At 32.3% G+C, this 17,745-nt stretch overlaps 1 protein-coding gene across 1 annotated transcript; it reads left to right on the top strand.

The window, feature by feature from the left end:
• The first annotated feature begins 5,745 nt into the window (after window positions 1-5,745).
• On the top strand, window positions 5,746-6,541 carry LOC115722097 (uncharacterized). Its single transcript, XM_030651220.2, has 2 exons — window positions 5,746-6,086; window positions 6,166-6,541. Exons 1-2 carry the CDS (start codon window positions 5,933-5,935, stop codon window positions 6,348-6,350), a joined length of 339 nt encoding a protein of 112 aa, XP_030507080.2. The 5' UTR covers window positions 5,746-5,932; the 3' UTR covers window positions 6,351-6,541.
• Window positions 6,542-17,745: the final 11,204 nt, after the last annotated feature.

The raw sequence follows: 17,745 nt of genomic DNA on the forward strand, positions 1-17,745 counted from the left end.
TGATACGTACATTTTGGGAACACGGTAGTGCAATTGAGTGGGAGCGCTAACATAAATATGGAATCTATAGCTTCTATTTGGCAAATAGAAAGTAAAGGATGATTTTCTTCGAGCTTAACCAAAGGAAAATAAATGGTGGAGATCTCATTTCACTTAGCTGAAATATCATTTATACAGGGTTAAGTGTTTTAAGGATAAAATACATTGAAGGTGTAGTGGTAACAGTAGTGCCTTTTCAATGTAAATCATCTATATAGAGGATCATTGATCACATTAGGGTTATAACAATGGATAACTAATGACGTGTCTATATCATGGAACATATAGAGCGTTCTATATGACTGAGAGTGCAATTCCAAGTTCTAAGTGTGGATTCAATGAGGAATTAATAAGTTAGGGAATTTACTTGGTAAATTCGGTTCGACTTATTGGAAGCTCGGTTATATAGACCCATGGTCCCCATACTAGTTGAGACCATACTGCTTGTAAGACTCAGTTAATTGATTTTAATTAATCAATTATAATTCTAGAAGTTAGACTATGTCTACTTTATGAATTCTCACTAAGTAAGGATGAAATCGTGAATAAAAGGATTTCTAGGTTTAATTGTTAATTCAGAGACTTTGCCTGTCTAATTAATAATTATTTTAAATGACAATATTATTTAATAATCTATTTTAGTTATTAAATAATTAGTTTTGGCATTTAAATGGTTAGAATTGGAAAAGTGGCATTTTTGGAGAAATAGAAATAAAATTGAGGAAACTGCAAAATCCAAGTGAGGCCCATAACACTCCATGGCCGGCCACCTCTTTGCATGTTTCCCAATTATTATTTTCAATTTTAATTGCCATGTAATTGCTAATCAAAGCCTAGCAATAATAGGAAAGTGGTGGATCACACTAAATAAGGCAGTTAATCAATTACACAGTAAAAGAGGAAACTGCTTATTTGGAAAGTTGTGCTCTCCCTTTTCCCTATATATAGCAGCCCTTGTTCTCTTCTCTTGTATGCTTAAGATCACACGAATTCAAGAGAGAAAAGAGAGAGAAATTTCGAAATCCTTGTGAGAGAGTAGTGCCCACACACATCAAGTGGTACCTCAATCATAGTATGTAAGACTATGGAAATTCTGCATCAAAGAAGGAGACAAGAAGATCCAGGTTCAGATCTTGGTGATGCTCTGCTACAGAAAGGAATCAAGGGCTAGAGATCTGAATGGAAGGAGTCATATTATTCCGCTGCACCCACTTTAAGGTTCTCTAAACTTTATATGTGTTTATTTTCATTGTTTTAGAATTCATATTAGGTTGTTAATCAACATACTTGTTAGTAAATCTAGATCCTAGTAAAATAATTTCATACAGTAAAAACACTATTAAACCAATTTGTGAATGTTTTGAAAACAGGGGGACCCCATGGTTAATACCACTTATCTTTTATCATATAGTCTATATGTCAAATTTTCAATTATCAAAATTTAATTAACCACAATTTTGGTATAATTATATAGTATCTATATAAGAATTTTATTAAATTGCACACACTTGGCGTCCCTGTTGGACAGGGCGTTACATTCTGTGAAGGAGAAGTATGTTATCTTGTTGGAAATTTAACAAATGCAGAGATCAAAAGAAGAAAGAGTCTGGAATTCGGTAAGAATTTTGTTCTGATGTGATATTAAATATTAGATATGCTTAGACTAATTAGTCTAGCGTTGTCGATCCAACTCTTTTTTCTTTTCTTTCTTTTTTATTACAGGGGATTCTTGAGTAGTATATTCCTGTAAGCAACATGGTGGATGTATAGTCTTAATCTGCATCACTAGTATATACATAATTTTGCTTTTGAACTAATTACCTACTATTAGAAGGAGTTGCATATCATGTCTCAAATTAGAAATGATTTTATTTTTACTGACTTTCCACTTTATGCAGCATATACATTGACAGAAGTAATAATATTTACAGACCACTTATCATTTCAGAAAAAACTCATTTACCCAAGAGAAAAGTACTTCGAAGACCATTTATTGTGCTGCCTTAGATTATGTACTTCATTGCTGTGACAGTCAGTAGTCCCGTGATCCGTAAGGGGAAATGTCGGGTAAGCTGTACAATCCCACATCGCCTGGGGAAGGTCAAGTGGGATGATTCTGAGACTGTGTAGGTATGGGGCTACACAGTTGAAGAGAGCTTAAATGGATTGATTGGTACTACCTATATCAACAAGGTGCATCTTGTTTTTCGGTAGCCCATCACGAAAGAACTCCACAGTTAAGCGTGCTTGACCTAGGGCAATTTCAGGATGGGTGACCTCTTGGGAAGTTTTCCCAGGAAGCGTGTGAGTGAGGACAAAGCACACTGGAAACACTCGTGTTGGTCTGTAGGGTCAGTCATCATTCTAGGAAGCAGCCAAAGTGGCGTACTCGTGTATAAGAGTCATTTATTCCGTAGGTGTAAGGACTCAATGGAGACTTGAAGCGGGGACGTTACAATTGCAGCTTAATTTCATAGTTCTTTTTTTATTTGTTGTTGTGTGTGGTATGTTATAAATAATAATTAAGTATTTTGTTTTTATTTGTTGTTGTGTGTGGTATTGTATATTAAGACAAGTAAAACACACTTCCACTCATACTATGTTAGTAAAATAATATCCTTTAGAATTATTTTTAATAATTCTTTTCCTCTATTTTAAGATGACATTTTTCTTAATTTTTCGTTACATAATATTTTTTTTTAAATTTTGCAAATCACATATATTGTTCCTTTGAATTTTTCAGAAACGAATAATAAATGTTAAAGTCATATGTTGTTATGATTTATCTTATATTATTTATTCACATTAAGGATAGCTATGTATATATTGAGATTGACGTAAATTTCAATATTAATAAAAAATATACATAAGTTTATAGAAATAATTATATTTTACTGACACACAATTTACTCTTATAAAACACTTTATTTATCATAATCTAACCAAAAAAAAAATCAAACCTTAAATAAAACTAACATTTACATGGCTCGGCACGTAACATGCACTTAGTATATATATATAAATATATATGTATTACAAAAATTTATACATATTTTGCTAATGAGATATTTGGTAATTTTTTATAATTTATTGTAGCTATGTATATTTGAAGGTAACGTAAAAATTACTATAAAATAAAAATTAAAAAGTTACGTACATGTATCTTGATCAACAATATTATATAACTAGAAAGTAAAGTAACATAAATGTATCTTGATCGACATCCTAAAATAAATTGAAAAATAAAATTATAGCTTAGAAATTGAAAAGTTAACTAATCGAAATAGATAATAATAATAATATATATAAATTAATATTATCTCAAAATGAACTTTATTAAAACAAAACCAACTAGTATCTTAGTGTTATTTTTTTTTAATAACATCTACTAAATTTTAATATATTTCTTTTGTTAACAAAACATAATATAAACTATAGTGTTGCTTTTCATTTCAAATATCTTATCAGATAACGATTAAAAATTATATGTTTCCCACACATTAAAATGGATCACATTAAAAAGTAAATTATAATGATACGATTCTTAATTCCAAATAATTATGATGCAGCTACAATTTTTTTTCAAAAGTATGGTAAAGATTAAAAAAAAAAAACTTAAGTTTCTGACAGAAATAAACAAAAGAAAGAAAAATAAAAATAAAAACTAAAAAAAGAGAGAAAGTCAAAAGTGGGGCTGACAAAAATAAACCTAATAGCTGTGTATTATAATTTTTTTAATAGAATAAAAAACTAAAAACTAATATAATTAATGGCTAGATAACAAAGAAAGAAAGAAAAAAAAATAAAAAATAAAATGTGATATGTGAGTAAATGTAAAGTAAAGAAGGATGAGTATGTATTAGTTTTTGTATATTGGTATTAGTGGACGTATTGGTATAATTTAAATTAATGCGATGATTTGTGTGATTATTTTCTAATTATATTTAGTTAAACAAGTAATTAATTTTTAAACTTAAATAAAATTTAATATATCAATCAACTTTATAAGTTTGCTTTTCAAAAAAATAAAAAACCTTATAAGTTATTGAAAAGTCTTTTCTTATCTATCATCAGATTTTACAATATATATTTTAAATAATCTTATTTTATATAAAAAGTTTAATAGTTCATAAAATAACTTGTGAGAAAACCAAATAGTATCTATGAGTTACATTAAAAATAAAAAATAAAAACAAACTTTACTAAAAAAATTAAATATACCAACCACATTTCATGGTTTACTAAAAATTATTTGTTATTCAATAAATAAAAATAATTAAATTGTATTCTAAAATAACTTATAAGGAAGCAATTAAAAAATAATTTTAACTATACCGTTACTCGTTTGAGCTCAAGACTAGTACTAGTATCATCTATATTTTGAGATAATCATTTTGATATATAGAAAGAGAGATTTTTTCACTATTATCGAATAAATGTTCGGAATCAAAAGTTATTTTATTGTCTATTTTATATTTTATTAACTAAAAAAGAAGTAACCAATAAAATTTATTATGTCAATTATTTTTATAGGTTACTAAAAATATTTATTATTTCATATCTAAAATTTACCATATGGCATGTATTTTTTTTTTTTTTTGAGCAACCATATGGCATGTATTTTATATAAGCTCATTTTATAGGTTTATTTCAATAAGTTTTTTTTTTTTTTGGAAAAAAAAATTATAAAGAAATTAAATGATATCTTAAATATCATGAAAATCTATCAATATGCATTACAAAAATTTATACATATTTTGCTAATGAGATATTTGGTAATTTTTTGTAATTTATTGTAGCTCTGTATATTTAAAGGTAACGTAAAAATTACTATAAAATAGAAATTATAAAGTTACGTACATGTATTTTGATCAACAATATTATATAACTAGAAAATAAAGTAACATAAATGTATCTTGATTGACATCCTAAAAAAAATTGAAAATAGAAAATTATAACTTAGAAAATGAAAAATTAACTAATCGAAATAGATAATAATAATAATATATATAAATTAATATTATATCAAAATAAAGTTTATTAAAACAAAACCAACTAGTATCTTAGTGTTGTTTTTTTTAATAACATCTACTAAATTTTAATATATTTCTTTTGTTAACAAAATATAATATAAACTATAGTGTTGTTTTTTATCTCAAATATCTTATCTGATAATGGTTAAAAATCATATGTTTCCCACACATTAAAATGGATCACATTAAAAAGTAAATTATAACGATACTATTCTTAATTTCAAATTATTATGATGCAGCTACAATTTTTTTCAAAAGTATGGTAAAGATTAAAAAAAAGAAAAAACTTAAGTTCCTGACACAAATAAACAAAAGAAAGAAAAATAAAAATAAGAACTAAAATAAGAGAGAAAGTCAAAAGTGGGGCTGACAAAAATAGAATAAAAAAACTAAAAACTAATATAATTAAGGGATATTGGCGGCTAAACCACCTAAACTTTACGGTTTGTAACACTTAACCACAAAATCGAATTTTTAGCAGCTAAACTACCTAAACCTCTGGTTCCGTTTTGCTCTGCACACCTCCGTCCAAAAATCACAGTTAAGTGCCAAGGTGGACTGTCTACATGTACACACTTGTACACGTGACAAATTTTTAGTGGTCCATGTCATTTTAATTTTAAATATACTAAAAATAATTTAAAAATTAAAAAAAAAAAAAGCAATTTATAAAAATTAAAAAATATATATATTTTTTCTTTCTCTTTCTCTTTCTTCTCGATCCCCTGCCCTAACCCTTCTTCTTCTTCTAGCCATGGCCGGCCTCCTCCTCTGCCGTAACAACCCCAACCCCCACCAACTTCTATTTTGGTTATCCAAACACAAGAAAAATGGTAACAATTATGCGGGAATAATTGCACATGTTGGGTTCTCAAAGTTTGGTTCTAGCAACTGCCATGGTTGTTTCAAGCACACTTCTTTTTCTAACTTTCTCAAAGCAAAAGTTTCAACTTTCCAGGAATCATGATTCCGAACAATCGTCTCAAAAAATCCCACCTTCTTGTTTAAGCTCAGGTAAATGGGTATCTCTTAATTTTTCCTCTTCTTTCTTCTTTTTATTTTTAATTACTTATTTGATTATTATTGAGAGCAGGTAATGATAAGGAAAAGAGGGAAAGAAATAAGAAAAAGAAAGTAAAATTTGCTGAGAATGTGAAAGAGCCAAAAGGGAATGGAGAAGAATTCAAGAATGGGTATAAGAAGAGGAGAAGAATGAAGAAAAGAAAATACCTTTGGCAGCCTTCTGCTTCTCTAAATTCTTTTCACGGGCCATCTTAGCCTTCTGCCCATTGCCTCCGCCCATGGCCGATCGATGGGTTTAGGAAGAAAAGGAGTTGTGGTGATGGGTGTCGGGGTCGGAGGAAATGGTGGTGGGGGTTGGGGTTGTTACCATTGTTACCATTTTTGAATCCCAGAAATCTCATTCCTGCAATTATTATTCATTTCCATTCTTCTCCTCTTCTTATACCCACTTGTACACGTAAACTGTCCACGTGTACACACTTGTACACGTGGCAAATTTTTAGTGGTCCACGTAATTTTAATTTTAAATATACTAAAAATAATTTAAAAATTAAAAAAAAAAAACAATTTATAAAAATTAAAAAAAAAAAATCTCATTTTTTTTTTCTTTCTCTTTCTCTTTATTCCAGAACCCAAATCTTGATTAAAGAATAGATGTATGTTCATAGCTTTCTTGTTTGCCTCAAGTTGACTATCTATATAAATTAGATGAGGCTGAGCCACCATTAAAACCCTAAATCACTAAAAATTTGCCACGTGTACAAGTGTGTACACGTGGACAGTTTACTGTGGCACTTAACTGTGATTTTTGAACGGAGGTGTGCAGAGTAAAATAGAACCAGGATTTAGGTAGTTTAGCCGCCAAAAATTCGGTTTTTGTGGTTAAGTGTTACAAACTGTAAAGTTCAAGTGGTCTAGCCGTCAATATCCCTATAATTAATGGCTAGACAACAAAGAAAGAAGGAAAAAAAATAAAATGTGATATGTGAGTAAAAGTAAAGTAAAGAAGGATGGGTATGTATTAGTTTTTATATATCGGTATTAGTGGATGCATTGGTATATAATAGGGGTTTTTTTAATATTATACCTAAAATTAATTTTATTTATAAAAATACATTTAAGAAAATTATTTGCACAAATACCGATGTGTTACGTCAGCATACATACCGAAATTCAAAATAATTACCGAATATAAAAAAATTGGAAAAAAATTGTTTCAAAAATTTTTTACTTTTTGGGAGTTTTAAAAATAAGCAACCATTTAGTTGCTTTTGATGTGAATAAGATATCAATTGGTTACTTTTTCATTAAAAAAATTTATTTCAGAATTTTATACATATATAAATAATAAAATAATCAATTTAATATTTGAGAAACATATATTTTTCTGTCTCCAAAAAAAGACGACTAATATTAAAAATAACTTTTTTGTTTATTTTTTATAGTTTTAGGCTATATTATGTTATTTTATTGTTTAAGATACCTCGATGCCACTTTTTTTTTTAAAAGCAATTCATATGATGTTTCAGATACTATTGGATTTATTTACAAATTATTTTATAAATCTATTGCAATAGTAACCAATTATATATATATATAAATAATAAAATAACCAATTTAATATTTGAGAAATGTATATTTTTCTGTCTCCAAAAAAGGATGACTAATATTAAAAGTAACTTTTTTATTAACTTTCTTATTTATTTTTTATATTTTTAGGCTATATTATGTTATTTTATTGTTTAAGATACCTCGAGGTTACTTTTTTTTTTTTAAAAGCAACTCATATGATGTTTCAGATACTATTGAATTTATTTACAAACTAGGAAACATGCCGCGCTTCGCGAGCGGCTAATTTAAAATAATTTTTAGTTTTTTACCGATAACATTAATAAAAATTCAATAATAAACAATAAATGAAACACATTAATATATCATCAATAACTATTCAGTTATTATTTTTATTATCAATTCATTATAATCTTTATTAGTTTTTTTTCTTACATTTGAATTTTGTAAAGAATATATTGTTGAACGAAAAAAAAAAAAAAGAGAAATAAATAAATTTATTATTATTTCATTATTGGTTTTTAAAATAATAATAATAATAAAAAAAAATAAATATCAGTCAAATAGAGAGAAAATAGGATCTCAACTCCCCACTCTCCTATTTTTACTTATCCATTACGTTAGAGAAAATAGGAGAAGTTGAGAACAGAAAAAGGATCGACACTTTGAAAAAAAAAAGGATCGATACTTTGAAAAAAAATCTGAGAATGAGAGAAAAAAAACACAGAAAAAAAACTACGATACTTTTCTACCAACAATCAAAAAGCTTGGGTAAGTGTTCAGGGAATGATCTCATTCCTATTTCTTTTTCTTTTGATGTTTATTTTGCTCCTCTCTCGTTCTAATTTTTTTTTTTTTTGGTTGTTTCTCTATTCATTTATGGAATGCCCTCATTCCATAAATGAAAATGGATGCCCTCATCCATGGGATGCCCTCATTCCACTAAAAATTTGGATGCTTTCATCCATGGAATACTCTTATTCCACTAAAATTAAATTTATGGAATGCCCTCATTCCATTAAATTTATGGATGCCCTCATCCATGGAATGCACTCATTCCACCAAAAAATTTTGGATACTCTCATCCATGGAATGCCCTCATTCCACCAAAAAAAATTGGATGCTCTCATCCATGGAATGCCTTCATTCCACTAAAAAATTGGATGCTCTCATCCATGGAATGCCCTCATTCCACTAAACAAATTGGATATTTTTATAAAAAAAAATGCTCCCATTCAAAGGAAAAAAGACACCATCGAAAGTATATATAAAATTTGATATGACTTGTATCTGAAATGTATAAAATATAAAATATACTACTCGAATGGTATAAAAAAATTGCAGTCAAAATATCATCTTTCTGTTGGATCATCTGAAATTATATATACATATAAATTAGTACGATGATATGTGGGCCGAGTGGTGTGTTAAAGTGATATACGACTACTCGAGAGTGATTGTGAAAACAAGTCTGCTACAATAATAGTATACCAAAAGACATGATTTTTCATCAAAAAAATCTAATTTGATGGTTCGCTATTATATATGTATGAATCAGTAAAAACAATATGTGTATATATATATATATGTATGGAAGAGGTTTCAATGGTTACATTTTTATTGTAACCATCATGGTTCCATTTTTTTGAGCCATTGGATTATTATTAAATGGTTGTGATTAATTTGGAAATTAAATAAAAATAAATAATAAATAACTTGTAACCTGAAAGTGACCTAATCATTTATTTCCTTATAAAACTTTAATTAAGATTAATTATATTTTAAATTAAATTAATTATAATTATTAATTAATTTTTTGCAATTTATCACTATATAAGGATCTTTTAGCAATTTATTTTTTTATACTTAAATTATTTAAAATTTTATAGCAAAACTTTTTATAATTTAAAATTATACACATATAATTTCATAATTTAAATTTTATTATACATGTAATTTTAATTTTAAATTATTACACTTAATTATTTAATTTTTTTATTTAAATATTTAAAAAGTAAAAAATGAAATAAGTTGAAGGATTTTTTAGAAAAAAAATGGTTGCACTTGTTATCGATTGATTAGCTTGAGGCCTCATACTTAGATCATATAATTGTAACAAAATAATTAAATATCATTTAAAAATAATTAATTATTTAAAAATTTATTATAAGAAGAGAATTTTAATTTGTGTCAAAAAAAGTTTAATTTTTGTAAAAAAAAATAAATTTTATTGTAAATATTATAATTAAATGGCTTAATTATTAAAATAATTTAAGTAAGGATTTAAATATAAATAATAATTGCTAAAAGAGGTCTTGTTAAATATTTAATTAATTATTTTAAGAAAATAGTTAATTATAATTAAATAATTTTAAAAAAGGAATGTAGAAAATAGTTAATTATAATTAATTAAATCTAAAAAAGGAAAGTCTACCTATTAGTAACCTGCTATTACAGGTTAAAGAAAAATGTAACCATATGGTTACAATAAAAATGTAACCATTGAATAGTCACCCATATATGTATATATGTCAGTTCAGTTATATATATATATATATATATAAATACTAAAAGTTTTCTGTTAAATATATATACATATATATTACACTTCATGGCTCTCACGTGGCCAAAGAAAACAAAAGGTTTTCTTAAAATTAAAAATATGCCATATCATCCTAATAGTTACAAAAAAGGAAAGAGACAAAAGATATGTATATACTGCTCAGTAAAAATAATACATACAAGGCACATACATGTACATGTATAAAAAAATTTGATTCAAAATGTATATACAGGTTAGTATGAACAAATGGGAAGATTATAATCACTCACCTAAATTGCAGTATATTACCACAACAACTGAGAAGTCTTCGGAAAAAGAAAGAGAACACAGAATGCTGCCAAAAGTCCAACGCTTGAGTATACTCAAAGAAAATTGATCAACATGAAGTAAAAAAAAAATATATAATATTATTGAGGAATCCAATTTTTGTATGGATGCTTCAGTGGGCAACAATAAAGTTTATATGGAGATATATATCTAAGCAATACATCATATCTCAAATTTAAAAATTGTAATTACAATTTTTAAATTTAAATGGCAGGTGTAAAAAAAAAGATAATTAATTTAATTATTTCTATTTCTAATTTTGGAAATTATATTAAATTAATTAAAATATCAGCCAAATAATCTTTTTATTTATAAAATATAATAAAAAGATCTCAAATCTCAAATTCATCACAAAAAGTAGTAAAATTCTAAAGCCATACAAAATGGCACAAAATTCCAAATGAGCTCACTAAAATCAACCAATTAAAGAGGTCATTCACCTCACCAAATTTCAAAGAGGTCTTAACCTCATAAAAATCTCAAAAATAGTAATTTTACCTAAAAATTAAAAGGTGCACTAAAATTCAAAGCCATAGCAAATTAAATGGCATTCCAAAAGAAAGGTCATTCACCTCATAAAAATTAAAATTCGAAACTACGTTTGACTTGATTCCTATAAAAAGATACGTAGGCAACTTAGTTGCTAAAACTAAGTGCAGTCGCTGATACCGCAAATATGGTATAAAAACACAAACTCTCAAAATTCCATACAAGGTCATACACCTAGGAATTTTTCCAAATTTTTAGATAGCAAAGAATTCCTGAAAGTGGTCATCTACCGGAATCCTTATATCCAAATTTTAAAATACCGTATTCTGAACTACAAGTGGCTTGATCCTTCACAGAGAAGGTATGTAGGCAGCTCAGCTAATTAAATGGACTGAGTTCAGCTGCAATTCCAAATTTACCCCAAATTTCCCAAATTTATTTTAATTATTTAATGTCATTGTAATTGGAATCAAAGGGTATTTCCTTTAAAGAAAAGGATTGTAATTAAGAGATTATTCTTATAATCTTGGATGGGTCGAACTTAAATTAATAAACTCTTATGCTATAAATTTAGCATAGGTGAAATTGTGTTTTGCATTTATTTTTAATATTCTAAATGTGAAATTTTTGCTTAACATAATTTTTGGCACGCCCGGTGGGACCCATTCTCTTTTTCATCTCCAAATATGATGACTATTATTCAACTTTAACTTTATGGTGCTAATTATGTTTACTGTTTTTAGGAAAAAATGGCACCACAAGTCACGGTTTACTTCCACAAGTTACCAACAACCTCTTCTGCCCAAGGAGGGAAAAAGAGCCGCTTTTTGGCAGCATTCTCTATTGATCGAGCACCCATTTCATGCAGGGTTCCCGAACCAATAAAGGATGTGAAGACACCTACACCAGCTAAAAAGGCTGGCAGAGGGAAAGGTGTGAAAAACATCATTAAGACTGCACAGGCCTTAAGAGGCTAGGCAGCAAAGGGCTTTAAAAAGAGGCAAGCCCGGGCAGTGAAAAGGTCTGCAGCAAAGGTTGCAAAGACAGAAGGGAGGCCAACGAAGATTGGCTCCCCCGTAATGATCCAGGAATGGGAGCGTATCTTGATTGGTTCTGTTCCTATTTTCTTGCCAACTACCGTCTCAGTGATGGTTACCTCTGCGGAGGAAACTGAGGCAACACCGACTTCTCAACCTCGAAGAGGTATGAAGGCAACAAAAGGGAGGAGGGGGACAAACACTTCACCTTCACCAAACCCTCTTGAAATGAGGGAATTAGTAGGAGGCACCCCGATTAGGCCTCCGATCGTAATCTCTGTCAACCGCCAAGGTCAACAGGGGGTACCTGCTGAGATCAATGAACGCCCTTTATTAGATGAAGGGTGTAGGACGCCTTTCTCCTTCCCAAAGAAGGCTAGAAGCGATAGTGTAAGGGTTCCCAAAGCAAGCCCTAACTCATTCCGAAGAGAACATGGTGACTGGATGTTTCTCCAGGGCTACCGACCAACAAGGGTCACCTCAACTGCTAAGCTTACCTCCTACACGGGCCCTGTAACTCGATCGAGAGCTCGTGCCATGCAGGAATCAGTGAATCCCTCTTTTCAAAAAGTTCAGGAAGAAGAGTGTACATCTGAACACTCTTTAGAAGACACTCCCCTTATTGAACACAGTGAGGGGGTGTCTGCTGATCTCATTACTCAGTTCGAAGCACTAACCATTGGCAATGATAAAAATATGTCGGTGTTAGTAACTGGGACAATCAGTAATGAAGAGAAGATTCAGGAACTGCAAAGGTTATTGGCTGAGAGGGACGAAGAAGTAGCCCGACTCTCAACAGAATTATCTCATCAACTTAATATGAGACAAAAGGAGAGTGAGATTGGGCAACAATCCTCGTCCTCAGTGCCGCTGTAGGCAACACACAACTGCCACCACAAGGTGTGCAACAACCACTAGCTGGTATCCAACCTCAGCAGGACCTAAAGGCTCTTATCATGGAGGGTATTCGAGAATATCAGGCTGCAACAATGCCTATTCTTGGGTATCATAAGCCATACCCGGCTTACTATGATCAAATTCCATTTCCACCAAACTACATCAGACAAAAGTTTGAAAAGTTTGATGGAATTAATGGTTCTCCCCATGAGCATTTGGCCTATTTCACCTCTGCATGTGGTGAATTTGCCCAATCAGATGCACTATTGATCCGGCAATTTGTGCAATCTCTAAAAGAGGCAGCATTCACCTGGTATACTCAGTTACCCCCAGGATCAATAACTACGTGGGATGACATGCAAAAAGCTTTCCTGGCACAATTCGTGAGCTCAAATAAGACCACAAGTCTCCATGACCTGGTGGAAACAAAGCAACGAATTAGTGAAAGCGCTAATGAGTTCATAACCAGGTGGAGAAACCTCAATCTCCAATGTCCAGAAAGGATATCGGAACAAGCAGCGGTTTCAATGTGCGCTAAAAACCTCAACCTTGAGGTGGCAACTTTTGTGGGCACAGCAGAACCCAAGACTTTTAATGAGCTCGTCTCGAAGGCCTGCAACGTTGAAATACAAATTTCTCGGCAAAGGGGTGGCAAACCCTCACCGAGATTCGAAAATAAAAAGCCATTCAAGAAGGGAGAATCAATGGCAACTTTTGTCAATATTGGCAACAAAGATAAAGGGAAGGCACGGGAGCCGCAAAAGAAATTAACTCTCAAAGAAAGGAAAGAAGTTAAGTATTCATTCGACGATGATGATGTCGACCAAATTTTCGATGAGTTGTTAAAAGCTAAGGCAATACGACTCCCCGAGCCGAAACGACCCAACGAGGTTGGTATGACAAATGATCCAAATTATTGTCGGTACCACCAAATTGTGAGTCACCCATTGTCGGATTTCTACATCCTCAAAAACATTATCGAAGGCATGATCAAGAGAAAAGAGATTGAGATTGACTCTTCTCCCGGGAAAGCGACAACAAATACAACTTCCCTAACCGAGAATGACCAAATACCAAATGATCCCACACAAAGGGACATAATTTCTGTAGCATTTGAAGTCGACAAGGAAGTTACAATAGTCCAAGCCCACTCAGACATGCCAAGGCCAGGAAACCCAAATATTCCTACATTATATGAGCTCATGACAGAGCCTAATCTAGAAATTTGGGAGGACTGGTATGATAGTGAAGAGGATTTAGAAAGTACATGGCAAACATGTACTCGGAAAAAACAAGCAAAAATTCCATCTCGGAAGCCATCTGGAAGCTCCGGAGTCAAATTTCGGAGTAGACCAGATATAAAGGATCAAAAGAGTAAGAAAAGGATCGGCAAGCAAAAGGCCGTTTCCAAAAGAAACGAACTCGAACAACCAAAACGAAATCTAGTAACTCTGGAGGAGTTTTTACCGAAAGAGTTACGGGACAAGGCAGCTAGTTGTAATGACAGTATCTCGGATCGCTGCATGACTTTAACAAACGAAGATCCTGAATCTACCTCACCTGGAAGTGAAAAAGAGGTAGATGAAATTACCTTGCAAGATAAGCGGCGGAAAATTTTTGCAAAGAAGGAAAAAAAGGCGAAAGAGCTTGAAAAAGCTAAACAAGACCTTCAAAAGCCTTCATCTTCGGCCAACCAAGAATCCGCCAATGACAATCGAAGATGTAAAAGCACTGGCGAAGATGAGATGACACGAGCAAAATATGATATATTGGCTCATCTAAGACGCATCCCTGCTCTTTTAAGCGTTGATGATGCACTGCAAATGTCTCCTGAGCATAGAAATGCACTTGTTGTCGCATTGACAAGTCCTGAATTTTATACGGAGAAAATAGAGCCAATGAAACCTATATCACTTGAGACGCATACCTCTTGTATGGCATGCATAACTTTCGATGATAAAGATCGTCAGTTGGGAGCTGCCTTACATAATCGACCTCTGTACGTGACGGGTATGGTTGCTGATAATCGCGTGAGCCGCATCATGTTGGATTGTGGATCGGCTGTGAATGTACTCCCCTTAAAAACTTTGAGAGATGTTGGTTTACACCCACGTCAATTGTCTCCATCATCATTGACTATTCAAGGTTTTAACCAAGCTGGAGAAAAAGTAAGGGGAAGTATCACACTAAAAATTGAAATAGGCGAGTTAAATTCTGAAGCCTTATTTCATGTTATCGATTCAGACACATCCTACAATGTGTTGTTAGGGCGACCATGGCTTCATGAATATGGAGTCATTCCTTCAACACTCCACCAATGCTTTAAGTTTTGCAAGGAAGGCAAAGTCAAAAGTGTCAATGCAGACCTGAATCCCTTTTATGGGGAACAAGTGAATTATGTTGATGCAAAATTTTACAAGCCAGCTAATGTCACCATCTTGAAAGGGAAACCTGAGGAGAGCAAACGTCACGAAAACTCAGTCGTACAAAACTCTCCACAAATTAAGCGACTATCCCTTGTGAAATCTCCTCAGTCCAAAGAGGAGAACTTGAAGGTATCTAACCAAAAACGAACCTTTAAGTATATCCCTAAAAGTCAACGAGGAGTAGGGCAAAAAGCTTTGACACCGATCGAAGATTCGATGACAGCCCTAATGACAAGCTTTACTTTACCACTAAGGAAAATCGATCAGTCACTACCCAAGGGTAAAATGCAAATTTCAGTTTCCTTTGGTAAAGATAGCAAGAAAAATAAAAGAGTCATTACTCTCAATAAAGCGTCCTCCACTTCTGTAACTCCGAAAACCTTCAAAACAACGAAGAAAAATGTTCATTTCAAGAAGCAAAAAGGAGTCACAATCCATCAAAATAGTGATTGTTTAAAAGCTTCTTTTGAACCAGACGAGTTAACAGAGGAGGAACAAAAAATGTTTCACAGTGACGATATTCCTACACCTTCCCCGCGGGTCTCAGTATTTGATAGGCTTGAAGCAAGCACATCCACCCCACGAGTGTAAGCATTCGAAAGGCTTGTTTTCCCAAGTGCTCCACAGTCAAAGGGAACTAAAAAGAAAAAACAATGGGTGCCAAAACAGAAGAAATCTTTGAGAATTACTATTAAGGGGCATGAAACACAAGAAAACGGACAAAATTTTGCTCAAGTCAATTACCTCTCTTTCGAAGAAAGCTTGACCGTAGAAGATGAAGGCTCAAGCTCAAACCCTTCGGAAGATTTTATAGACATATTTCAACTAGCACCTCAGGAATTTGAAGATGGAAGACAAGCAACTGTGGATGACTTAATAGAGATCAATCTCGGGACCGAGGATGATCCAAAGCATGTGTTTGTCAGTGCTTTATTATCTGAATAAGAGTTACCACAGTACATACAAGTCCTTCGCGAGAACAAAGATGTATTTGCTTGGTTATACCGAGACATGCCGGGGTTGAACCGAAAGGTTGCTGTGCACAAGTTGGCAGTATTAAAAGATGCTACGCCTGTTAAACAATCTCAAAGAAGGATTCGACCAGAATTACTTCTCAAAGTCGAGGCAGAAATTGACAAGTTAAGAGACTGCCGGTTTATTCGGGAAGTTCAGTATCCTACTTGGCTTGCAAACATCGTCATAGTGATGAAGAAAAATGGGCAACTCCGCATATGCGTAGATTATCGAGATCTTAATCGGGCTTGCCCAAAAGATGAATTCCCACTCCCCATCACTGAGTTATTGATAGATGCTACCACTGGTTTTGATGCCTTAACATTCATGGATGGATTTTCTGGGTACAACCAAATCAAAATGGCACACGAGGACGAAGAGCTCACTGCTTTTCGGACACCAAAAGGCATATTTTGTTATACAGTTATGTCATTTGGCCTCAAGAATGCAGGGGCAACCTACCAAAGAGCAATGACCACAATTTTTGAAGACATGATGCACAATACTGTCGAATGTTATGTCGACGATCTAGTGGTCAAAATAAAAGAAAGGACAAATCATCTTAATGATTTAAAACGAGTCTTTGACAGGCTCAGGCAACACAATCTCAAGATGAATCCTTTAAAATGTGCATTTGGGGTAACATCGGGAAAGTTCCTCGGGTTTATCGTCAGACATCGAGGAATTGAAATCGACCCTACAAAGATCAAAGCAATTTTGGAAATGCCTCCCCCGCGTAATTTACGTCAACTACGTGGACTACAGGGAAAACTTGCGTATATTCGAAGATTCATCTCCAACCTGTCTGGTAGATGTCAACCCTTTTCGCTGTTGATGCAGAAAAATGTCCCATTTATTTGGGATGAGGCATGCCAAAATGCTTTTGAAAGCATTAAGAAGTACCTGTTGCACCCACCAGTGTTGAGAGCTCCAATCTTAGGAAAGCCATTGATATTATATATCACTTCACTCGACCGCTCCTTGGGAGCCATACTGGCACAAAACAATGAGGAGGGAAAAGAAGTTGCTCTTTACTACCTAAGTAGAACTTTAGTAGGGGCAGAACAAAACTACCCTCCAATTGAGAAAGTGTGTTTGACTTTAATCTTTGCTGTCACAAAACTACGACACTATTTGCTCTCACATCCTATGACTTTAGTGTCAAAATCTGACCCTCTAAGATATATCCTATCCAAGCCCGTGTTGTCTGGACGACTCGCCAAATGGTCCATGATGCTATCAGAATTTGAAATCAACTTTGTCCCCCAAAAAGCAATAAAAGGACAAGCTTTGGCTGATTTTCTGGCAGCACACCCAATTCCAGATGA

The sequence above is a fragment of the Cannabis sativa genome, chromosome 9 (assembly GCF_029168945.1).
Source record: "Cannabis sativa cultivar Pink pepper isolate KNU-18-1 chromosome 9, ASM2916894v1, whole genome shotgun sequence".
Taxonomy (NCBI): Eukaryota; Viridiplantae; Streptophyta; class Magnoliopsida; order Rosales; family Cannabaceae; genus Cannabis; species Cannabis sativa.